The sequence below is a fragment of the Channa argus genome, chromosome 20 (genome assembly GCF_033026475.1).
Source record: "Channa argus isolate prfri chromosome 20, Channa argus male v1.0, whole genome shotgun sequence".
In the NCBI taxonomy this organism is placed as follows: Eukaryota; Metazoa; Chordata; class Actinopteri; order Anabantiformes; family Channidae; genus Channa; species Channa argus.
Genome location: NC_090216.1, coordinates 12,106,307 through 12,131,230, shown reverse-complemented (window position 1 = coordinate 12,131,230; position 24,924 = coordinate 12,106,307). Strand labels below are relative to the sequence as shown.

Here is a 24,924-nt window from a genome sequence, read left to right as displayed (position 1 = left end):
CACCAACAGTTTCTTCCAAACCCACATCAGGCTCCTATAATTAGGATTCAGTCGTCACTTAACAGAGGAAATGAACACAGTCTCTGAAATCTCTCTGTATTTGAAGCGAAACAGTTTTGTTTTCTCTTTGAAATAAAAAACGGACATCACCTCCCATGTATCTGTGTTTTAAGAAGCGGAGGAGCTTTCTCTCTGTCGTTTTCCTTCACCTCCTTTTCCACTTCCTCCTTGTCAGCTTGCTGCTGCCGTTCCTCCTGATTTACCAGACATCCTTCTTCCCCTGCTGCCACATTTGGTACAGATGGTTAGGCTCTATGGAGTGGCCTGTCAGTCTCCATTTGGTCGCCTCAGTGTGACAGCGGGACTGATGGCTCGTGAAGGGCCCCCGACTTTCCCAGCACACGGACGCTGACATTTCTCAAAGGGGCTTGCACGCGCGCTTCCCACCCTGCCAGAGGAGAGAAATGAAGAACCTGGAGTTGACCCAAAGCCCGCCACAGGCTAGTAGAGCCAGGAATGGATGGAGATATAGAGAAGGAGTGAAAGAGAAAGTGAAGATTGAGAGGTTGGGGTTAGATTTAGAAAAAGAAGGAGGAAGGAGTAGGAAATGAGGAGAGACCAAGCAGTGCAGAAAGAAGACAGGTGAACTGAAAGAGGGAAAGAAATGTACGTTAAAGAGAAATGAGTCTGAACAGTCATGAGAGACATATGTCAGTCATTGCCCGTGGAGGTGATCTTCCAGTAACCCATCTAGTGCCGTGAAGTGCCACACTGTTTACTTCCTTCTCAGTGAGGCTGCTCTAAATGCCAAAGCTCCTACACCCCTCAGCACCCGACTGGCTGCCTCTTATTGGTGATGCAGGTAAAGTTAAGGAAAGTGGAAAAAACACACTTCCACCAGCAGAACTCAACTGAATCATACACTCAGTCTATTAGAGAGTCTTAGAAAGGCAGACACACTCACCAAAGTGTACAGATTATTACTGATTCTTGCAGCCATGAACATGGACTAAATTCCATAAGAAGCACAGATTTCTAAATCAATCCATATGGAAGAAGAACAAAATCATTAGATTCATAGATCATTATCATAATCAAAGCTATAAAGAGCTTTCAGTACTTGACAATTTTTGATCCACAGACTTTAGATATAAATTTATACAAACAAAAGCCCTAATCAACTGTAGTGTTAGTGTATAGTTGTTCTATAGTTGTTCTCATTACTCTGGTTCTTATTTATAGCAACACCTTAACTCTAGTGCTTCAAATATAACCCACCGACATTTATACTAATCATTTTATGATAAAATTAAGAATCGCTAGATGTGAACTTCTTTCTAATGAGGCTTACATTGTTCCCAAAAAACATTTTCCTTGTACAGATAAAAAGGCTGATCAATGGCACAAAACAAAGGTAGTTTTCAGCCACATACTAGGAATAGAAGATAGAAGCCTATTTGAAATCGCACCATATGTATCTACACAATTGTGCTGGTGCAATGAGATGGTTCTACTCTAGATTCTTCTTCTTTTATTTCTTTCTTGCCTGCCAATAATCAGAAAAATTGCTTGTGTGAAAGCTTTTTGTTTAGAAATAACATAAACAGGGTTCCCCTTGTGCAAGAATTACTGCAGAGAAATGTCATCTGTAGCCTCGTGAAACCGTCACTAAGTCGCCGACCTAACCTTTGCCAAAATTGTGTAAGTGGTTATATTGCATCCTGGTTGCAAGGTATAGACCACATTTGACAATCCAGGGGGAGGTAGGGGGGAGGGAGAGGAGAAGGGTGGGGGGGGGGAGCTGCTGTATTGTAGCGCCTGCGGCCAATGCTCCCAGTCAATATATATCTGCACACTCGCTCCTGCGCTCCCATTTGAGCGGAACGCGCTGCCCTCTCAGTGCCGCTGCAGAGGAGTGACAGGCAGCCACACCGGGACGCTCTGCAGGTACGGATGAATACATTTCCTCTCTCGGTCAGCTCGTGGCATGCAATCAGGTTAGTTTGTTAACAAGAAGTTTGATTTAATTAGGCCTGCTGTGCATGGTGCTTATGAGTAGGAATAGTTGATATAATTTCAAACTGCGCCCTTTTTTTTAACTTTTGTAGTTTTAGAAACATTTGATCAAAATTAAACCAAATGCGACTTTCTTTTAACATACTTCACATTAAAATGTAAATTAAGTTGACACTAATTTATAATTTACTAATTTTATTGTTTCTATTCATTTTACATTTATTTTACAAGATATACCGCCAACTATTAATTTATCATTGGCAGCAGTCTTGTGTTTTGCTGTCACATTTAAATACCAGCAAATAATTGCTTTGTTTTTTTACATATACACAAAAGAAAAAAATCTGAACTTATAATGAAAATAAGTAGAAAATGTAATAATCAAGAGACTAAAAAGATTAAATTAGATGATGACATTTTTAAATTCTCTTTTATCTTTTTCAGAACACATTTCAAATTTCAGAGGAAGGCAACTGACAAATCATCCTGATCTTAGGTGAAGTATTTCATTTTAAGTATATATATTAGCCATGAGATTAAAGTATCTATCTGCGCTTTTACTTATACTTATATACACTAAAAGTCAGTTCCACAGTTGCAGTCAGTAGGCTGTCAGTGGTGTGGTTGCTGTTGCACATAACTTGTCAAAGCTTTTACTGTGGTAAACCTCCTTAATTGCAACAATAGATGTGTAAGCGGTTAGGATTGTTTGATCAACAGCCCTAAAAGCTTAAAACAAGACCGCAGGGTTCGGATACGGGGCAGCAGGGGGGCCAAAGTGCACTGTCAGTGCAGAGATGAGCAGTGGCCAGGAGAGGGGAAAAAATCTACAGTAAAAATGATTTTTATTGATTGGCTCGTAGCAGCAGCTGTTAGGCTCCATTATAAGCTCAAAGCCCAGGTCAGAGCCCCGGGGGCGGACAAGCGAGCCAAACAAATGGTTGGTTACTAACGGGCCAGTTCTGAGAGACCAAATGGGTGAGCACTTGCAACAGCCTGCCTCACTGTGTTTAACTTATCCTGTCCTTCATCATCACCCTTAAGGTTGTCCTATGTTCGTGGGTCTAACCAGCCATCCATCACCTGTGTTTGCTTCATTGAGTAGACCTCTGTGGACCACTGAGAAAGATTAGTTGTTTAGATCTGTTTTCACCTTATTCCCGATCCTGCACATCACACAGACTTTGATGTTTAAATTATCTAGGGAAAAGGTAAAATAAAAATGTTAAAGCAGTGTGTTTTAAATTGAGGATCAGACTCCTTGCATCTTCTTTCACCGCAGGGTTAACCCGCCAGCTTAGCTTAAAGTGTAAAAATATCACAAAGTTTCTGCAATTTAGCTGATGAATATATATATATATATATATATATATATATATATATATATATATATATACACACATATATATACACAAGATACATTAAGTATATATTTAATGTATCTTGCGTTATTTAGAGATTAATTATATTATTACTATGTAATTCCTGTTTTGTATGACTTTTAATTATATAAAAATGATTAAAAGTGATAAACAAAACCTTTATCTGTAATTCAACAAATTGCAGGTGCATACGTTCTTTGTCACACAGTTCATTAATGTAAGAAAGACAAAAGAAAATGTTCAACGTAAAACTAAAGCACACATTAGAAGATTTGTATATATTTTTATTTCTGAATATTACTTATTCAACACTTAAATTCCTTATTATAATAATGCAATCTCCTATGATTTATGCTATTATTGATTATTGACATACAGTACTATCCAATGTAAAATGCAGAGGTAGTAAGACGAGTACAGTAGAACATTTAAACTTACGTACCGTGTCCTGACCCAGATCCCAGTACTGGCACTAATGATGCCCTGTAGGCATGATGCCAGGCTCTCATTAAGAACCAGGCCTCAAACCCCCAACTCCTCTCCTTTCCACACCCGCCGCTACACATCCCTCAGCCTGGCTGCACTGTGCCTGTAGCCGTCCTCCAAGGATCCTGCCCCTAAACTTAAGCAGGCCCGTGAGTTCTGTGAGGGCCTGCTGCACAGGTGCAGAGTCCCCTGTGCTGGCCCTGCTTGTCCCCCAGCCCTGGGCCCTGCTAGCACCTGGTACTGCACTGGAACTAATGAGTAGTGGCAGGTACGGGGAGAACAGAGCAGCATGGGCCTCCCTGCAGTTGGGTTAGTGGCAACCCTCAGTGTAGGCAGACACCACATGTGGTCTCATAATACACATATGTGCATAATGATATATTCCACCCTTTAATACATGCCCAACATTATATTTATCTAGATTTCATATCTGCAAGCTCGCTCATTTTTCAGAGGTAGTAAAGTCTAGTAAAGGTAGTAAAAAGTAAAACACCTGATCTGTTTTTAATTTGTTGATGTTCTTCAGTTAAATTTATACAAAATTGGGATGTTTGTTTCACAGATTTGCCTTCAATTTCTCAAGAAAATTTGCTTTTTTCATCTCCACGAACCTGCAAAACCGAGGGAAAACCTGCATCAAGTGAAATGTACCCTGGCACACATTTTAAAAAATCTGCAAGTTTATTCTGAAGTGTTATAATTTGAATACATCGCACAGTTTTTATAAATATTCAGACTTAATCATGTCTAAGGACGATGCTTGCAAAGTCACATCTGCCAGCAAACACAAGGAGCGCAAGCCCAAGAAGCCTCACTATATTCCACGGCCATGGGGCAAACCTTACAACTACAAATGCTTCCAGTGCCCCTTCACCTGCATGGAGAAGTCCCATCTTTATAATCATATGAAGTACAGCTTGTGCAAGAACTCCTTGTCTCTGCTCATAGAGTCCGACTGGCCCTATAAAAAGGGCAACATCCTGCACCCGGACCAGTTACGACCCTTTCAGCAGGCACACGGTCTCCATACTCCTGGGAAAGATGAGTTAGAGCAGGCAACACGGACCGAGGAGAGACAGAGGCAACGGAAGTTTGTGGAGCAGGAAGGAGAGGACAGAGAAAGCCATGGGCCAGAAGATGAAGAAGAGGGAGGGCGAATAGAGGGAGTAGAGGTCGTTGGGCTGACGAAAGAAAACTCTAGCAACGTCACCAACAGCAGAGGAGATGCTACAGAGTGTGCGATCAAGAAAACCAAGCAGGCAGAGTCAGAGATTCTAATGGCTGACATGCTGTCCTTAGAAGATCAGATTTTACGAGCACGCTCAGTAGAAGTGGAGGCCCAGCTGAAACACTATAAGCTATCTAAGACGTGTCTAACAGCTCCTGGGCTGCTGTCGGAGCAGTGGCGGTTGCTGGCATCCAGTCACACTAAGGCCAAAGCAGAAGGTGCTCAGCCCCGAATGAGTAGTTCAATCCCCTGTTATCCCCCTCCACCAAACCTGGTGGACTACCAGGATCCCACTGGACTCAACCTGTCAGTGGTGGGAGTGGGCTATCCCATCGGGCCCAGCCTCTTTTCTTACATGAACTCAGCTATTCCCAGTGCTGCCACAGGTGTCACCGCCCAGACCCAGGCACAGCTCGCCCAGCTTCCCTTCCTGGCATCGGCTGCTCAGCTGATGCACCCAGCTTCTGGCACACACGCGGACCGAGCTCTCGTCACCCCTCGTCTCTACTATCCATTCTTGTGTGAGCACACGTTTGGACCGGCCTCCAGTCAGGCTGATGCCAGCAAAGTGCTCAAGCCATCTGCAAACAGTCTAGATGCAAATCCCCTACCCGGCTTCCAGCCTAAAGTAAATCTGTGGAAAGTGCCTGCTTTGCGGCCTGGGACCACCACAGCCGGCTGGATGTCACCTCAGAGAGAAGTCACAGACCAGGACTACAGGTCAGGGGATAAATTGCAGAATACAGCCAAGGAAGGCAAAGCAAGCTGGGGTGTCAAGAGAACAGGGGCTCCACTGGGAAATCACGATGCACCTGTGGAGAAGAAGCCAGCGATGGGCTTCACTTTGGACCTTTTGAAGAATATTCAGTCCGCATCGGGCCTGAATATGGCAGCAGATAAACTTCTCTTACAGAACAGGTAAAGATTTTCATTAATTTCACTTTGATTCTTTGATTCTTTTATTATAATAGCACGTGGCAACAAGAGTAGCAAGAGGATTTTCATCAGTTTTGTCATACTGCTGTACAGTGTAGATTCTACAGTTTTTGTGCGTGTTAAAGTATTTTTATTCTGTCAAATAGTATAGGTTTTCAGTTTGATTACTTCTAAATGACTCCTATCCTCAGTTTACAGGATTCTCAGTTTCAGACCCGCCCCACTGAACTGTGGTACAGTCCCAACAGTGAAACATCCTCTCTTTCAACATGTGGGGGAAACAACAGCCAAGACTCGACTGCTGTTCGGACAGTGGGAGAGGGAGCATCAGAGTCTGTGGCCGCTCTTCTTAATGACCTCTCTAAGGCCTTGCAGGAGTACCAGGAGGCTGAACTCAAAATCTCCCACCTGGAGAAGGAAGACCTTCCAGCGCAGCGCCACCTCTGGGAACACCTGAGTAAGATCCGCAGTGAACTCTCCCACATCCACCAGGCGCTGGAGCGGACTGCTCGCCAGAGTGATGGACCCTTGGACTTGTCAGTCAAGAGGGACCCCACAGATCCTGTTGGTGACAAGAGTGTGAGAGAGGATGGCAGCCTCAAAGACAATATCACGGAGACAGAGGAGGAGGACGAGGAGCTGGAGGAGAAGAAGGATGAGGACGACGATGACACTGAGAGGAAGGTGATGAAAGCTTCATTGGAGAGTCGAAAGCAGTCGTTGGACTTGCTGATCAAAATGGGCCAGCCATCGGGGGTGAACACAGAGGTTCTTTCACCTGGTGGTCTCAGCATGAGGCCCACTCCGGCTGAGGCCTTATGGCCAAGTAGAACCACTAAGTGCGAAGCTGACTCCAGCGTCCTGCTGTGCCCAGATGGACGATCGGTGGTGTTCACAGACATCACAGCCTCAGCCAAAACTCCAAAGAGACCCCCATCCATACAACGGCGAGATGCCCAGTGTCCCCCAAGTCCTTTGACAGCTACTGACAACTAAACGTCTGCTCTACTAACTGTAATATAACAAATTTCATAATGTTGTTCAAATGCAGGTGTTTTTAGTTTTATGGCATGCCTTTGATTTTCACAGGTCATATTTATTCTCTGTTAAACTTCACAAAAACCTCAAAGATCCTGCACCTTACTGAATGGATGATTATTTAAAAGGATTTTAATGGCACTGAGGACAATGATGTGACAATGAGCTATTGCTTAAAATAGTTTCAAAATGTAACATCAGCACTCAAATATTTTCGTTGGGATAATTTCAACAAGTCATTTAAATCATGCTGAGACAATCCATGGGATGGATGTGTAAATATTGTAATTCTAATAAATGTAAGTAAAATGTTTTAAAAGGTAAACTTTTATATGGATGATGTCGTGTTGGGCTGCATCATTTCACTTGATGAAAATAACATTTATTATACACGTACTTCTTTTGAATAAACTGAGTAAAAAAACAATGTTTAATTCTTTTTAGGAAAATTGATAAAGAGTGAAAAGGGGCAGAAAATGAGAATTGAGAAAAGGAAGATGTCATAATAAATAATAAATAAAAAATAGCTTTTAATAAAAAATCGAAAAGGGAAAAGCAGTTTTTGCAGCGTTCCTTGAAATCATTTATTTTATTTCTGGAGACCAAACCATGAGACTAAATGTCTTATCTGTGCTGACAAAGTTGGATGCCAGTGCTAAAGGTGAAATGGGACCTTAAGCCAAATCACCATCAGAGGAGTCACCTGTGCCTCTCTCCCTGGGTCCAGAAGCCCCCCTGCAAAGGTTAGGGCCCAGGGGCTGAGCTCCACAGTCACTAAACATGGGACTACCTGTCTGCCTTCGGGATGGGCACCTAGCGCTGGACTACCCTGCATTGTCTGGCTTCTTTGCCACTTTCACACTCTAGACAAAGCAGCAAAGGTCAACTGCCACTACCAGAGGAGCCACCAGGAGATGTTCTGCCTGAAGAGACCAAAATGTCTGTCTCATCTTTTTAACTCTATTCTTGTCACTTAATTTTAAATATATATTGCTTAAAGCGTCATTGGCTTTTTAGAGTTATTCATAAATAATTTGAATTTAAGTTACTATGCAGAAAATAGAAATGCAAGTATCATAATGAAACTAGATTTTCTCACTAAATTTGTAAAAATTCTGCTGAATTCAGTTTCAGTCTAAAGCTTTATTTAATCAATTTAGGACCAACCATAAAATCTTGAGAGCTGGTAAAAAGTAATAACCACATCCTAATGTTTGCATTTTTCTTCTATGTGTAGGACAATATTACACTGAACTGTGGTAAAACCAGGAGCCAATCTGACAGCGCCCTCTTCTGGACAAAAGAATTAAAGCCACATGAGTTTTGTTCATGCACTTTGTCACCAGCACATGCTGCTTACACTAAAAAAGCAGAAGTGTTAAGCTTTGTCAAATCGATTCCAATGACAACTGTCTGCAGAAGTGTGAATACTGACAGCATCCTTCCTCAAAGACGGACTTAGAGAAAGACACACACAGAGCTGACTGTATTTAAAATAGGAAGTGCAGCTGCACAAATTCAAGTTGCCTAAAACAAGACTAAAGCGGTAAGTACTAATATTTAAATTTAATTGTTTGGGTCCAATAATGCTTTATGATGCAATGACAAATATTCAAATTAGAAGATGATTTTCATGTTTACATTAAATGTTAAATGTTACAGTTTGTGTGAAAGACGTAAGACAATGCAGCAAATCAGTAAGAAGAACATCCAGCTCTGCAAACGATCACAATATTTTGTTAATATTAAAGGCAAAGGCACAGAACATTTTTATTGAATAAAAAATAAAATTAAAATATTGCCACAAAGACCACTTTCTTTTAGTCGGACTGACCAGTAACTTATGCTGTATGATCACGTTAAGACTGTAATTATTTAACACAGTAATTATTTAAATTGTTGTTTCAAAAGTAATAATGCAGTGCAAAGACATGCTGGAAAATAAAGAATTGCATTTTATAAAAACAACTGAAAAGAAATTCAAGACTTCCTGGTCATGTGCTGCATCTGAATCAAATGCATTATAATGTTTTACACCGGAAAAGACTTCAGACAGTAATAGTGTAGCATCTTGAAGCCAGTGTCTGATATTTTCTTCTGGATTTAGTAGAAAAACCAAAAAGAAAAGAGTGTGAATATTCTACTGCTGTCTGGTGCCCAGAAACAAATCCAAAAACCAATGCAAAATGAACAACAATCTTCTGCTGGGTTAAAACAGCAATAGCAACAATTTGCTAAGTTTGTTTTCTAAGATTTGAGTGTCTCTCTTTCTTTATGTCAACATCAGATTTTTTTTTAACTTGCCAATTAGCTTTTCTGTCCTAAGATATTTTAGGTGTCTATGGTCTCATCTCTGTGCAAAAATAGAGGTGTTGAGCAAAGATGGTGCTGTCCATCCTGTTCCTGCTTGTCTTCAACGCCTCCGCCTGCTGTGGTTTTGGCTTCAAAGGCTGCTCACGAAATTACCCTGAGACAGATGTGATGTGGTGCTTCAACAAGAATATTGTGAACCTTTCTGATGTCATTAGCTTTGTCCCAGACAACATAACGACCATCAACCTGTCCAAGAACAAAATCAGTATTATCCCACCCGGATCCTTCAGCCGGGTGCTCAGTCTTAAAAATCTGGACTTGAGTCAGAACAACTTGGTCTCCTTAAAAGGAGGAGAATTTAGAGGAGCTGGTATCCTGGTTACTCTGAACCTCACCCATAATAACATCTCCAGCATCCACTCAAATGCCTTTCAGGGACTGACCAGGCTAGACAAACTTTTTCTGGCCTCCAACAGTCTCTTAAGAATCTCACCAGAAGTGTTCAATCATCTCCCTGTGATTAACAAAGTCGTTCTGTCTCTCAATAAGCTCCAGTCTTTCAGCTGTGGAGGGCCCGGAGGTTCCTCCACTCTACGGCATCTTGATCTTTTTGCAAACAACATCCAGAGGTTAAATGTAAGTTGTTTCCCTGCTCTTGAGGACATCAGGCTGTCAAACAACTCACAGCTGGAGCTGCAGAAAGATGTGTTTGCCTCCAACCCCAGGCTAAAGACTCTGCTTCTTCAGGCTGTTAAAGCAGAAGTGCTGGTGGGACTCTCTGAAAACACGAAGAGGAATCTCACTTCAGTGGCTTTTTCCCTATTTGTGGAGAAATCTCCACTGACTATTTGTGAAATGTTAAAAGGAATGACTCATCTCATCGAATTAAAGGTATGTAATACAAGTGTAATAAAATATCCCTTTGTTCAAAAGAAATGTGATGCCATTTTTACTTGAAACAGGTTGACCTGAAGGGATCCCGATCACCCCAAAGTAACTCCAGTCTGCTGGACTGTGTCACTCCACTGTGGCTGACTATTATGGATGCTAACCTTGGAAACTTGGCCCAGTTGCCGCTGGGTAAAGGGAGAAAACACCGACTTTATCTCATCAACTGTGGGTTGAAGGAGGTATCCCGCACCACATTTGACAGTTTTAAAGGACTGAGAACGCTGCAGCTGAATGCAAATAGGGTCATTATTCAGAAGGACACATTCAATGGCATGACCAACCTCACCTTTTTGAGCTTTGACAAGTGCAATATTCGTGACGTTGACCCAAACTGGTTTGTCTCTCTGAAGAACCTGACTCGCCTGTCTGTCACAAAAAATGAAATCACTGAGCTGGAACCTTACGTTTTCAGTGCCCTCAACAAGCTTGAAGAGCTCTATTTGCACTTCAACTTACTAAAATTCATCAGCAGTGAGGCTTTCCGTAAGCTGTGGAAGCTAAAGAGGCTCAACCTCAGTTTGAACATCATTCATTACATTGCAGAGGGCGCCTTCCAAGACCTAAAAAACCTCAGGTATTCACCATTCTTTGACTGAGATTGTGTATTTCCCCTTTCTGTCAATTTACCTATACGTTGTTTAACCCATTAGTTACCTGGACTTAAGTGGGAACCGCATCAAGAGGCTCACAGCAGCTATTCTGTTTGGACTCGTAAATTTGAAGAAATTTATTCTGTATAACAACCGGCTCCATTTTAGGTCAACCGAGACTCCTTTCATGAACCTCTCTTCACTAGAGGTAAATTTTTAGACCACTGGTACAGTAGGTCTTTGGCACAAAAAGAGTAATATCTTGTGTGAATAACCTGTCTTTGTGTTTCTGTCTATCTCCCATGTCTTTTTTGGAGTATTTGGAGATGAACTACCAGGGTCCTGGAGGTCAAGGTATTGGGATTATCGGACCGTATTTCTTCCAAGGTCTAAGTCATCTCACCTCTGTTGCCATTGGGAACAGCCTCATGGTTGACTTCCATCCTGACGCCTTTGCTCCTTTGGTGAATCTGACATACCTGTACATATCTGGAGTGGTTATGAAAACAACCAACCTGAGTGCATTGTTCTCTCCCTTGAAGAGGCTGAAGAGGCTGACTCTTTACAGGATAGACCTAGATACCCTGCCTGCTAACCTGATGCCTCCAGATAATACACTGGAAATGCTCAAAGTTCAGGCAAACCACCTCCGCATTGTGGACAAATCATTGCTGGATACACTGAAAAGGTAGAGGAGCTGGTAAAATGTCAATCAAGCTCTTAAAGGAAAAGCTTAACATTTTGGAAAAAAATTTTCATTTGCTTTCTTGTCAACAGTTAGGAGACCAGTCTAACATCTGTGAGCTGAATCTGAAGCTAACAGTAGAAGTTATATAGGTTAAACTTAAACAATATACACACAGGTTATACTAAGTTAACTGACTGCTGGTGGCAACACTCAAAATGTAAATGTATCAGTGAAATCGTTCTATGATTATAACCATTATAAAAATGACCTTAACAACAAAGCTTATGCTGAAAACCAGTATTTTATGTAATTTTATGGTGATATGCCTAGTAATATTTCCATGTCCACTTGTGTTGGTGCATAAACATTTTGTGAATAATTTGAATTATTGTTTGTATATTTCCAGATTGCGTTTTTTGGACATTACAGAAAATCCCCTAACCTGTACCTGTGATAACGTCTGGTTCAAAAGCTGGGCCATTCATAACACTCAAACACAGGTATAAAAGCTCCGGACACTGTGAAAAGTATTGATGTGTGTTTTGAATCAACCTAAAGTGCAAAGCTTTGTCTTTGTTTGTTTTATGTTCCAGGTGTCTTACCTGTACAATCTTCACTGTGATGACGACAGCCGTTCACCTTACCTGTGGCAGTTTGATGATAAGGCCTGCTCTTATGATAATGTTTCCTTTACTCTCTTCCTCACCTGCTTTCTGATGGATGTCTTGTTTTTATGTGCATGTCTGGCCTGGCACATACAAGGCCCTGCTGTACGCTACCTGCTGCTCATTCTTAGGGCGAAACTAAGAGGGAGGAGGGGGGCAGGGGGGCCCAAATTTCAGTATGATGCATTCATCTCCTATAGCTCTAAGGATGAAGCTTGGGTGATAAAACAGCTGGTGCCTAATCTAGAGAGGCCATCGTCTGGTGCAGCTGGGCTCAGACTGTGCCTCCACCACAGAGACTTCCGCCCTGGCACTACCGTTCTGGAGAACATCGAGTCAGCCATCTACAGCTCTCGTCACACTGTGTGCGTAGTGACACGTCACTTCCTGCGCAGTGAGTGGTGCTCTGTGGAGTTTCAGCTGGCCAGTTTGAGGCTCCTGTGCGATGGCAGTGATGTGCTGCTGCTGGTGTTCCTGGAGGACATACCTGAACACTGCCTGTCTCCCTACACACGCCTACGTAAGATTGTCCGCAAGAAGACCTACTTGTTGTGGCCTGAGGAGCCACAAGAGCATGAACTCTTCTGGGTGCGATTGATAGATGCTTTGAAAGGCAATGAAGAGGACGAGGATTCAAGAAGAGGAGAGGATGAGCTGGCTCGGCTAATTGGTTAGACCAAGAGTGAACTATTTCAAACCACCAGTCTTTTTATGGCCTGTAAAGTCTGCATTTAATTAGAAACCTTTACATTAACCTTTACTTACTCTATAGAATATTGTGGAATGACTGTATTTGTTTGATGTTTCTCACTTTGAGAATTTTATTCGAGTAAATGGTTTGAAGTTGTACTATATGTAATTGTTTTAGGCCAGCAATTACATTAGTATTACATTCATGTACTTCTGCACAGTTTTTTACATTTTCCTGTTTATGGGGGTGTGTAGCAGCAGACTGTTCAGACTGTGTTAATAATAACATTATTAACACCTCTGGTGATAATGTGTGTGTGTATATATAGTCCTTTTGTTTAGGCCACTTCTGTTATTAGATATGTTTCAAGCCTGTTGTAATGCTTCAGATACTACTGCATTTAAGCAACAGCAATTACTCACAGGGTAATAAAGCTGAATAAAGCTACAGTAAGATCACAATGTCACAGAAATGAGTGTCTATATGACCTGCATAAAAATGTTAGGATGTGATGACTAGAACAGCTTATTGAATTTGTGGCATTTGTACGTCAGGAACCTTATTGCTATACTTAGTGACGTCAAGTATCTCAAAAAACAATGCATTAAAATGCATTCTACAGCAAAGCCAACAGTAAAGGACCACACAGCTGAGACAGGACAGGACACAAAAATGACATATATACCAGTTTTGAGCCTGGCTTAGACTTCCTGCCTGGGTTAACACAAACTCATCACTGCCCTAGTGAAATGAAGCACTTCCAGTTTAGGCAAATTCTATTTGCAGAATTTTTGGCTTTTGCTGGAGTTCTCATTTGCTGCATTTCTGTGTTGTGGTGCATTTTTTTTTTTTAAATTTGTACTTTCATATTTGTTTTCTCATATGCAGAGCAGACTATTAGGTCACTTTTGTAGTATGCCGATTTATACAAAAACACATCGAGTAAAGAGTTAGAATAGTTCTAAGGTACTAAAATGAATCCTGCATTTAAATTCAAACAGGTAGTATCAGCTATTTAAATTACACCTGGGCGTGTCCGAGCGTAAAACACTTAATTACTTACCTACATTAATGTAAGGATTTCTATTAATTCAGAACACTGCAGTTTAAATAGAAAATTTCACAAAGAAATTAGTCCAAACCTTTCAAACACTTCATTTATTTGACATTATACATTCAAATTAAAATAAAAAATATTCATATATATATTTAATATTGAGCTAGTGAGCAAGGTACAAGCTTAAAACAAAACACAGAAGTCTTCTGTGTGGCATGTATGTACAAGGCGTGATTTGAATACTATACAGTGTGTATCCATAGCTGCACAGGTTTCTTGGATGTTTATAAACTTCACTCAGTTGAGGCACGACTAGATTTCAGTGAGAGGTCAGGGACTGGGCCAAGTGCTTCAAAACTGCTGCCTACAGTAAAACATTTGAATGTCAACACCTAAACAGTAGGACTTGCAAAGCAAAGCTTATTAGTGTTAGGAGTTCCACACTAAAGCATAAAGTAGGAAAATGAGGCAACAGGATCATTCTACTGTTTGTCATGCAAAGTCCTAAATAGTTACAGCTTCCATGAGATGGTAGTCTCACAGCAAGGTTAAAATTGACCAAACACAAATTCAGGTTTAAAGAAACTCAAGAAGAAAAAAATCCAGTATCACCAACAAGTCACAAATGCCAAAAGCAGACGCAAGTCCAGTTGTTTGGTTGCACTGCAAAAATTGACTTTAAGTCACTACACCAATTTGAGACAAATTAAAAAAGCTTCCTCAAGTAGTCAAGTAATAAGTGCAATTGACCCCCCCTCCACTTTCACGCACACAGTTCATATAAAACTCTCATACATAAGCAAATTAAAAATCACATTGTTTTCCACTATCAATAAAACCATAGTTATAGTACAGCAGATGCCCCAACAATCAATAGCAAACTATACTCTTACATTAATCCACAGTAGTTATTTACAACAGAACTGGTGCAACATAAAACACATTAAAATTATTAGATATAGAAACTGTAACAATAATAAAATACAGCAGATACACAATTCATATTGGGAAATATATATTATTCATACGGTGTATTGCTGTTTGTTTTGGCATTTTGGAGGATCAATAAAAATGCTGTTATGTATCCCTCTCACAGCTTAATGGACAAATCTCCAACCTGCACAGATTATACATCTAATATCTATCTACATCTAATAATATGGATGTTTAAAGAAATCTTACACAACATTGATTCAGTAAAACTTTTCCTAATTAAAAAAACAACAAAAATCATTCAAACATACAAATTTATGACAACCTATCACAAGCATGGAAGCAGCAGGCCCAGGTTAAAACGGACCTTAATTTCTTTTTACTCCATTTCCTATGAGAATCTTCAGCTGATGCTGGCATGGCCGGAGCAATCGCACAAAAACCAAGAACAGGAAAGAGGAAAAAAAGGGGTCACTATCTTCATATTCAAATCTTTTTTGAATCTTTTGCCTCAAAAAGCTTCATGCGCTCTTGCACAGTTAGTCCCTCCTTCAGGCTCTGTTAAAGATAAAAAAAATATTTTGATTGGAAACAGAATGATGTTGGCAGAGAACAGCATTAAAAAAACAGATGTCACAAAACAATTCTGTTATACTGGTAGCTGTCGATCCCAGACATTTTTCTGCTCTCGAAGACTTCAGGCATCAGTGTATTTTGTGGTTTCACAAAATACACTGACACCTTTGTTTTCTTCCACACCCTGTGTTGCAGATTCAAGTACAAATAAGTAGTGTAAGACTGCAATTTTTGCTCACCAATCTACACTAGTCAGGGGATTGAGCATAGAAAGTTTAATGCTGACCATGATAAACAGGGGTCAGAACACATAGCATATCGATGCTTGCTGCCTATGGAAGTGTGTTCTGTACAGAAATGGGAGAACCTGCTATAAGGATGACCATTATAGTAGCACCTCATCAATCAGTCTTTTATGGCACAGTGGCTAGATGGAATCCATTTCCAGTAAAAGGCATATGACAGACCTTTTGGAAGGAACCCAAGGACTGTGTCTGGTAAATAGCAGGCACTGGCTAAAACCATTCTATAATGTAATGAATTAAGGGTCTGAATACTTTGGAAATAAGAGCTCCGTTTTTGATTTTACCAAAATTTGGTAACTTAAGAAAACAATTTCACTGTGTTTTTATGTGCCATCAAGATTAAGGGGCAAAATGGTAAATTGATCATTTTCAAATGTAATTTTCCTTACAATAAAGGGTGCAGTAAAAATTAAGGTTTCAGAACACTTTTGAAAGCTAATGTAATTTAGCTTTCACACATTCATACATAATGCACAAACAGACAAACAACCCAAACTAACGCTGAGAAAAATGGCTCTTGCATCAAAGCAAAAACAATGTTGAAACATATGAAATTGACCAGATAACAAAGAAAGCTCAACTACTAGTCCGATGTTGAGCAACACTGATGTTCTCAGTTATTGTTATATTACTTACACAACATACAGTTTTGCCTGTCATGTAACCTTGGCAATATGGAAAGTATTAAATATAAGCAAACACAATTTCATTAGGTGGAGTTTTAAATTCACTTATTTGCATTCTTGCCAAGAGTTAAGCGAGATGTTAAGGTGTCACCCGTCTGTATGCTAAACTAGAAGTTGCAGGTTGGCTTAATATTAAGACTAGAAAAGTAAAAAAAAACAAAAAAACAAACATCTTATTTGTTCAGTCTACTGTAAAACCACAATGTGACATTTATACACTTGACAAGACACTGTAAAACATATTTATTGGTAAGCTTAAGAAGGGCTAGAAGGTAAATCTTTTTTACATACAAGGTTCAAGGTGTTTCCCTGCTTTTAGTTTATGGTAAACTATACTTTTTGGCTTCTGCGTTTAGCTTTGTATTTATTATGGAAGTGATAATGATTTTCTCATCTAAATCTTGGCAAAAATGTAAATTATTGTATTTTCTAAAATGGTTTGGCATTTTGGGAAATACAATAAAACAAATGTATACCACATGAATCCATAATGTTTTTTGCATGGCACACCTGCAATATCAGATTTGGTTGGAGTTGGGGCAAACAGGAAAGTTGGTGGATGGGGGAGATCATGCAAGGGTGGGGAGGGCATGCTTTGCTCTACATCATGTTATACCTACAGCACATGTTGGGACAGGGGTTGGGGGGAATGACCTCACAATGGGAGAGTCAGCTATCCCATGAGACCTGTTGCTTCACAGACTGATGGACAAAAGAGACAGAGGACAAACTTACAGGACAAGAGACTTTCAGCAAAAAGGTCCTGACTAACCAATTAACAATATTCATGTTTGTGCGACAAAACCTTAAAGCATCCCAACACATTGAAAACTGAAATTTTGGCTTTAGAGCGCGGGGCTTTTACTTTGTATTTAAAATTGGCAAAAGAAAAATCGTTTCAGTTTATAAAATTTTGCACCTACCTTTGATCTTACACCTCTTGACTGCTTGGAGGATGTGGATTGTTCTTTTTTCATGAAATCTGGATTACTTTTAGATTTCATGATATCTAAAAACAATAAAAGGAAACATTGGAATGGAAAAATGAATAGTAACCAAAAACATGAAAAGTTATGTCGACTTGTGTTAAAGTGAAAATAAGAAGCAGAAAAGACCTATTTGTCATTACATCACCCTTAAATTGTTACATCGTTGGCAGTGCAAACAATGTGAGGTCAATAACATTCAAACAGAGGTTAATGATTAATAAAAACTATTATTTACCATATCCAGATGTTACCGTTCCATCGACTGTCCTCTCGCCTAAAGCTTCTGTGGCAATAAGCAGTTTCTCCTTAAGTTTGGTGATGTCACAGTCAGCCTTTGCTTTCACAATGCTGAGCTCTGTATAAATGTCCTTATATTTTTCTGTGGCATATTTCTTGTCCTGGTGAAATGAGAACTCAATATACAGCATCATTTTGTTTCATTTTGTGAAATAACAACCAAAAGAAAAGCACAAACTTTCAGTAAATTGTTGGCAAGATTGATTTATTTACCCTTAAAGCAGACTGCAGTTCATCTTTTAAAGAGTGGATTTCCTGTTTAAGGTACTGGATCTCTGACTCCTTAATTCGTAGCAGCACCTATGAGATGGGGACAAACACTCATTAGATAATAGAGCGAATCATTTGTGTTTGTATGTGTAAAGTGTTTGTTTACACAGACCTCCAGTTCATACACATCTTTTCCCTGGGCAAGAGTTGACAAAGCAGTTTCACCACTAAAACAGGAGCGCATTCGAGTTATCTCTGCAGTCAGTCGATTGTTTAATTCCTGTTAGACAGAATAAATAACTGAAATAAGTTTTAATCTGTTGACATATGGTGCATTCATAACGTTTTAAACCTTTTTTCAAAAATGTCTGTAAATTTATAAAAACAAAAACAAAAAACAAAAACAAAAAATAGAAATCACATTGATTTAAGTGTTCAGACCCTTCAACTCAGGTATCTCCCTTTTCTCTGGATCATTGCAGAGATGTTTCTACACTTTGACTGAAGTCCTCCTGTGCTAAATTAAATTGATTGGACATTGTTTGGAAAGGCAAACACCTTTATACTAGGCCATGCAGCTGACAATGCTTGGCCTTTTATATCAGAACAAAAGCCACAAGGTCAAAGGAATTTCCTGCAGAGAGAATTATTTCAAAGGCATAGACCTGGGGAAAGATACAGGTTCCCAAGCACAGTGGCCTCTATATTTCTTCAATGGAAGAAGTCTGGCACAACCAGGACTCTTTCAAGAGCTGGTCGCCCGGCCTAACTGAGCAATCGGGGGAGAAAGGCCTTGGTTAGCGAGAGGACCAACTTAGGCCAGTGTGATATTTCAGGTTTTTCTTTTTATTACATTTATAGACATTTCTAAAATTCAGTTTTCACTTTCTCATTACGGGGTACTGAGCGTAGATTAATAAGTATAGTATCAGGCTGCAACACTACAAAACTGAAACATTTACATTTTATATTTGTGTGCGCATTCGAACCTGGTTGTGGGCATTAAGTTCCTGGTTCTCTCTCTGACACTGCCTGAGCGCCTGCCTCTCGGCCTCCAAAGCCTGGGCCAGGTGAGCGTTCTCCAGACATTTCTGAGAGTACTGCTCTGACAGCACCTCTAGTTCTCTCTGGATAGACTGCAGCTCCTCCCTAGACATTCAGAACATCAAATTATCAGATGCAGTCCTCCTCTGATGTTAACTAGAACTATCTTCTTTTTACAGTGGGAAAAACTTAAAGACATACTCATATTGTAAGCGAAGCTCATCAATATCAGAGTTCAGTCCACTCAGTTGGGAACGGTGAGTCTTCTCCAGTTCCTCTTTGTGCGCATTCTTCATAGCTTCAATAGCTTTTTTCAAAATGGATTACACATGTTTGATTACAGTATTAAAGAATTTAAAGAGGACAGCAAGTTTGGGTCACAATAATTACCAGCAATTGTGGCAGCAGTTTCCTCAGCCAGTAGTCTCTCTCGCTCTTCCATAAGCTTTGAAATCTCCCTCTGATGCTGCCTTTGAAGATCTTCTACTAGCTTCTGGTGTGTTTCTTCCATAGCTGCAAAGCCACGCTCACATGTGGCCTACAGAAAATTTAAAATATCTGTCATCAGATCATGTTTTTCTGTGACTGCAGATTCTAAGCAATATCCAACAATTGTTTACTACATGGTGGGTCATGCAATATTAGTAATATAATCTGTGTAACGTTTTAGGGACGTAGAGCCCAGCTATGTTAGCAAGAGAGTGAGTAAAAGCAGTGAAAAGCTATTGCAGCAAGGCAGCATTTTTCTCATAAGGGAACTTACTTCTATTATTGAATGTGGGAAATGGTATGTCTATAGATGCCCAAATGAAGATGCAATGTTTGAGGCAAGTGACACATTTTAGAATTTTATTATCAAAATATACTAATATGGTGATAACCTCCAACAGGCTGATTTACTTCATTATGTAAAACTACTAGGGATGTCCCAATGTGCTCCAACCTGGCACAAGATTAATGCTAACACTCAGCATCAAATTGAAAACTGTTATATAGAACACTACAGAGTCATAAAATATTCTAATGTAGAGCTTTATAAATAAAATACTTGGGTAATTATTTATTATCATGGGTTGTTGCAGATTGAGCTTACACTCTACATCTACAATATACTACAAAGAAATAGAAATGTTAGTGTACTGCAACCTAAGGGATCAGATCAAATAAATTTCACTGGTATTTTTTCATATGGAAGGGATGAAATTCAGTGTCAATCCACCTTTTTCATTCTTGACCAAATTGGTGGACCGACTGACCAAGATTGCCCAGTCTTAATGTACTAAACTGAAGATACTGGAACATTTTTTTTGTCCTTTCAGGGTTCAGGATTGCCACAGCGGATCGTTGTCCGCATGTTGATTTGGCACAGTTTTAAATAAAAATAAAAAATGGACATCCCTACAAGCTCTAAAGTTTATTTTCTAAAATTGACAAATACCAAACCACACCATTTCCCATTTCCAAATAATCAGCAAATATCAGTAGTTTGATAAACAAAAGCACCAGTTTATTTAGCTACTTTTTGCTACTCCACTATACTGTATATTACACTACTGCTATACTACTTTTTCACTTATGATCTCACTAAGGTAATATTGTAAGAGCAAAAACCTTAAGACTTTCAAAGTCTCTTTGGTATTTCTCTCTCAGGCTGGCCACATCTCCTTCGAGGTGCTTGTTCTCCAGTTCATCTCTCATGGTATTCATCTGAGTTTCCAACTCCTGGATCCGGCCCTTCAGAACCACCATGGAATCTACCTCTGACATGTTTTGCACATCTTCCTGCTTCCCCTGCTCCTCCTCCTCCATTGTGAATATATCCTCCTCACAAGGTGGTGAGAGCAAAAGCTTGGGGACTTTTTTGTCCTGTTGATGCTTCTTGACACACTGAATGTTTTCCACATACTGGGAATGTAACTTTTCAATCTCCTCTTTGTGAATGTGTTGGAGCTCCAAGACCCTCTGTTCAAACTGCTCCTCCAGTTTCCTTACATGAGTCTCGTGCCGCTCCTCCATGGTTTCCATGTCCATCAACAAAACCTCTAACTTCCGTTGGCTGTCAGCTGTTGTCTCCATGAGGACCAGCTCTGTTGAGGCACGGCCTTGCTCTGCTTCGCTTAGCTCTTTCTTGTGCCTCTGCTTCATCTCTTCTGTGTCTTTGCGGTAATGTTCTTCCAGGATGGCCAGGTGTTCCTGCTGTTGGGACAGTTTTGCCACCTGTTTGCTGATTTCACTCTTTAGTGTTTGGTTTTCCATTTGGAGACTGGCCATGGTCTGTGTGAAGTTTAAGCACTCCTCTTGTATCGATGCTTCATATTTTTCTTGGATTACACTGACACGGTGAGCATGCTGTTGAACAAGAGCATCCATGTCCTGGCCGGTCTGTTTACACCAGCCCAAATCGTTTTCATGCATGGCCCGTAACCTGCATGCCACATAGGCCACCTGAGCCTGTATTATGGCTTCACGCATACAAATAGAGGTACTTGTGAAATTATGTGAAGTTTGGTGCCCCAAAAGAGCATGGATCATTTTAGCCAGTCCAGGATGGTTGGTACCACTTTCTATCTCTTGAGCATAATTGTAGAGGATTGCTCCTTGTCTTTGAAGCTCGTTCGCTAGGTTGTCATGTGCATTTTGCAATAGACTACGGGCCACACCATGGGAGGGCATTTCTACAGCTAAGTGTCTGTCCACAATGTCCTCAGCCAAGTCTCTAGCTGCTTCCATTTCAATCTGCTCCATGTAGGGAGCAAGTTCCGGGGGGTGAATGTCTGCTAACTTTTGTTTACTAAACCCAAAGTTCTTTTTGACTTCTTTTATTACATTTTTCAAGTCAGGCCTTTTAGAAGCTTCAATAATTGCTTTAAGAGCCATTTCCCTTTGATATAGGTTATTATGAGCTTCAGTCAACTCTCTTTTCAGTATTTTGAATTTTTCTTCATAGTCAAGTTTAAGGTTTTGAATAGCGTAAGCTAGTTCTGCTTTGATGAAGGTGTTAAAGATAATAGTATCATCTACATCTACATCAGCTGACACAGTCCTCTCTTTGGATTTAGCAACATCAGTCTCAACTTTCTCCAATTCTTTCCAGAATGCACTCTCTAACAACAACTTTCTGGTCAAGGATTCAGCATAGTTTAGAGCAAAACAATCTTTTTCATTCTTTTTTATATGCTCTATGCCTTCCCATATTTCTGCAAGAGCTTGGAGGAGATCAGGCTTTGAGGTCTGTAACAACAAAGCCATCTTGTTCAAAACTACTGCCTCAAAAGTCAAGGTTTTGGCAAAGAGGTGCAAAGCTTCCTTATCTAGATTTTCTGGTGTTTGATTTTGACTTATAATTGCAGTTTGTTGCTCCAATGTCATTTGTCCTTGTTGAATGTACAATGATGCATTGAACAAATCATTCTCTATCTCTGACAATGAATGCAGCTGTGAATCTGTGGTGTCATGAGAGCCACTGAGAATAGCCTTGACTTTCCCATGGCTTTTTTCCACAAACACCAGGGCCTTGGCATAATGCTTATTGGCAACACTACTCTGTATTTTACTTCCACAACTACTCTCTTTTGTGCTTGACTTTTCTGTCATCTCTATATTAGTCTTGGACATGTCTTGTGTTTGTATAGATCGCTGCTCTTCTAGATTTTGTGTAAGGTTCCTTAATTTCTCCTCAGTGGCTAGCAGTTTAGTCTCTAGAGCATGTATGATAGAAATAAACTTCTCTGGGTCACTGGTGTGTGTGAATGTGACATCAGAGCAAACGTGTTCTTCAGTTAGATAGACGTCTTCATTTATATCTTGGTTAACTTTTTGTCCAGGGTCAACAAAAGTACTGCTCACATGGGTTGCGTCTATTCCCTCTAAGCTGATGTATTTTTGGCCCTGAATATTGGAAAACCGTATCCTTGGTCTTTTCGCTTGGGACTCCTTATCATCTGGAATGTTCTCAGTCTTGGATGCAGTGACAGAGTAAAGTGAGAGCTCTGCGTTTGGTGAAAAGGAGGCAACCCTTTCCTTCTTGCTTTTTTCTGGAATTTGTGGCCTTTCCATGCGTAGGTCAGCATAGCCTAGCTGCAACGCACTGAGATGCTGCTCTAGCTCTGCAATACGGTCCTCTGCAACCACAAGCTTGGCTTTTAGATCCTTTTCGGCACTGCAAGGCTCAACCTTCTCCAAAAGGCTTTGACTCATTTGGCAAAGAAGCTCCTCCTTAGCTTGCAACTTCTGTTCCGTTTCCTCCAAGCTGTTGCCAAGTGCTGTCATTTTAATTAGTGCTTCTTTTAGGTCCTCTTCCTTGCGTTCCACCAGCCTCTCATACATCTCCTTTGTCTGCCGAATCTCTTCCTCTTTTTCCCTAAGGAACTGGCTCATTTTCTGAAACTCTTGGGTAGCCCTCTCATATGAGTGTTCCAGGGTGTAGTAATCAGCTTCTTCAGTGTCCAGACGATTGTGGAGCTTATTCACTTCACGGTCTGCTTCTGCTATCTGGTTAAGAAGCTCCTGACAGCGGCAAGTGAGATGGCCTTTTTCTTCTTCTAGTCTACGCACACTCTCCCTCAGTGACTCAACCACATCAGTCTTCTGGGCTAGCTCCTCTTGTAACTTCAGCATTTCCTCTCTGCATTCTTTCTCTCCTAAAGCCTGCCTCCCTCCTAACAGGGCCTCTATCTGCTGCTCAGCTTCGACCAGTTTATTGTCAGTCTCTTTCCGTGCAGCTTCAGCCTTTGCTAATCTTCTACACAGATTATGTCTTTCCTTCTCATGACTTTCTTGCAAACTATGCTGCTCCTTCCTCAGGCGTTCTTCTTTCAGTGCCTGACCCTCTTCAGTAGCAGTGAGTCGAGCAGTCACCTCTTGAAGCCTCTCCTGCAACCTCTTTATCTCTTTCATGTGGTCACGTTGCAGGGCCTGCTGGTGCTCTAGGTGTCTAAGGGCCTGGTTTCTCTCTAAAAGGCTGGCCTCTACTTCACGGAGTCTATCTTCACTATCCTTTAGCTGGGCTCGTAAAGTAGCATCACTACGCCCATATTCCTCTTCTTGTTCTCTTGAACGCTCCTGCTCTAACTTGAGCTCATTGCGCATTCGTGCCACAGCCTGTTCACTAGCTAAGATTTCAGCCATTGCAGATGTTAGTTTAGCCTGCAGAGACTGAATATCTGCTTCATGGCGATCTACAGCATCCTGGGCTTCAGTATAGCTTCTCTTTAGGGTCCGAATCTGCTGCTGAGCAAGGTCCTGCTTGCGCTTTTGAGATTCCAATTCACCTTGCAAATCTTGATTAAGCCTATGCAAGCGCTGCCATGGGACTTTGTGCGGTGAGGAGGAACAGGGTGTTGTAGTCTTGAAAAAGATTGATGAAACAATTTAATTAATTACATCACATAGCAGTGGTTAAAAAAAGTATGTGAACCCTATGGAATCATCCCCTTTTCTGCATTTATTAGTAAAAAAATTCAATAGAGGTCACAAAGATGAACAATTTCCTTAAGGTAATAATGCACAACTAATAATATTAATGTGATAACATTGTCATATTGAAAACACCCATATATCTATGGGTTTATTTATTACAGGACAGCCATTTAAACATCAGTTGTACTAGTAGGACCTAAAATTAATAACTGGTCAACCTTTGTTTAGCCAGTAAATATAAATAACAGAAAAAAAAAATGTCAGGCCCTTTGGATCATTCCTCATTACTGCTTCAACATAGCAATGTTCTTAGGAGATCTGTTGTGAATTGATAGAGGTCATTTCACAGCATCTTAATTGGACTCTGGAACACTACAGAAGGCAAATTTTATATGTTGAAATCCCTCTGTAGTACATTTACACTG

At 40.4% G+C, this 24,924-nt stretch overlaps 3 protein-coding genes across 22 annotated transcripts in view; 2 read left to right on the top strand and 1 right to left on the bottom strand.

Annotated features, from left to right (window-relative positions):
- Positions 1-1,855: 1,855 nt before the first annotated feature.
- prr35 (proline rich 35) lies at positions 1,856-7,430 on the top strand. Its single transcript, XM_067488316.1, has 4 exons — positions 1,856-1,947; positions 2,461-2,512; positions 4,447-6,030; positions 6,240-7,430. Exons 3-4 carry the CDS (start codon positions 4,628-4,630, stop codon positions 7,042-7,044), a joined length of 2,208 nt encoding a protein of 735 aa, XP_067344417.1. The 5' UTR covers positions 1,856-1,947; positions 2,461-2,512; positions 4,447-4,627; the 3' UTR covers positions 7,045-7,430.
- Positions 7,431-8,488: 1,058 nt separating this feature from the next.
- On the top strand, positions 8,489-13,433 carry LOC137106003 (toll-like receptor 13). Of its 5 annotated transcripts, none has more exons than XM_067488967.1 (7): positions 8,489-8,632; positions 9,413-10,290; positions 10,362-10,924; positions 11,001-11,148; positions 11,258-11,628; positions 12,035-12,128; positions 12,222-13,433. In XM_067488967.1, the coding sequence occupies exons 2-7, from the start codon at positions 9,469-9,471 to the stop codon at positions 12,966-12,968; spliced, it is 2,745 nt and encodes a 914-aa protein (XP_067345068.1). In that variant the 5' UTR covers positions 8,489-8,632; positions 9,413-9,468; the 3' UTR covers positions 12,969-13,433. The 5 variants fall into 5 exon arrangements, with proteins under 5 accessions (XP_067345068.1, XP_067345069.1, XP_067345070.1 ...); XM_067488968.1 differs by having other exon boundaries at positions 8,526-8,632; positions 9,422-10,290; XM_067488969.1 differs by having other exon boundaries at positions 8,537-8,632; positions 9,454-10,290.
- A 692-nt stretch (positions 13,434-14,125) lies between these two features.
- The window catches only part of si:ch73-103b11.2 (myosin phosphatase Rho-interacting protein), a 47,002-nt gene continuing 36,203 nt past the window's right edge, over positions 14,126-24,924 (bottom strand). For 10 of the 16 annotated variants that reach the window (XM_067488949.1, XM_067488950.1, XM_067488952.1 and 7 more), the window contains 9 exons: positions 20,693-24,427; positions 19,472-19,619; positions 19,283-19,388; positions 19,027-19,186; positions 18,210-18,317; positions 18,041-18,127; positions 17,766-17,928; positions 17,465-17,550; positions 14,126-15,532 (listed from right to left, as the gene is read on the bottom strand). In XM_067488949.1, the coding sequence (XP_067345050.1) occupies positions 15,461-15,532; positions 17,465-17,550; positions 17,766-17,928; positions 18,041-18,127; positions 18,210-18,317; positions 19,027-19,186; positions 19,283-19,388; positions 19,472-19,619; positions 20,693-24,427 (4,665 nt within the window). In that variant the 3' untranslated portion in view covers positions 14,126-15,460. Of the gene's footprint in view, positions 15,533-17,161; positions 17,244-17,464; positions 17,551-17,765; positions 17,929-18,040; positions 18,128-18,209; positions 18,318-19,026; positions 19,187-19,282; positions 19,389-19,471; positions 19,620-20,692; positions 24,428-24,924 lie in introns of those variants that run through there. The other 6 variants (XM_067488962.1, XM_067488965.1, XM_067488961.1 and 3 more) reach the window with 4 other exon arrangements.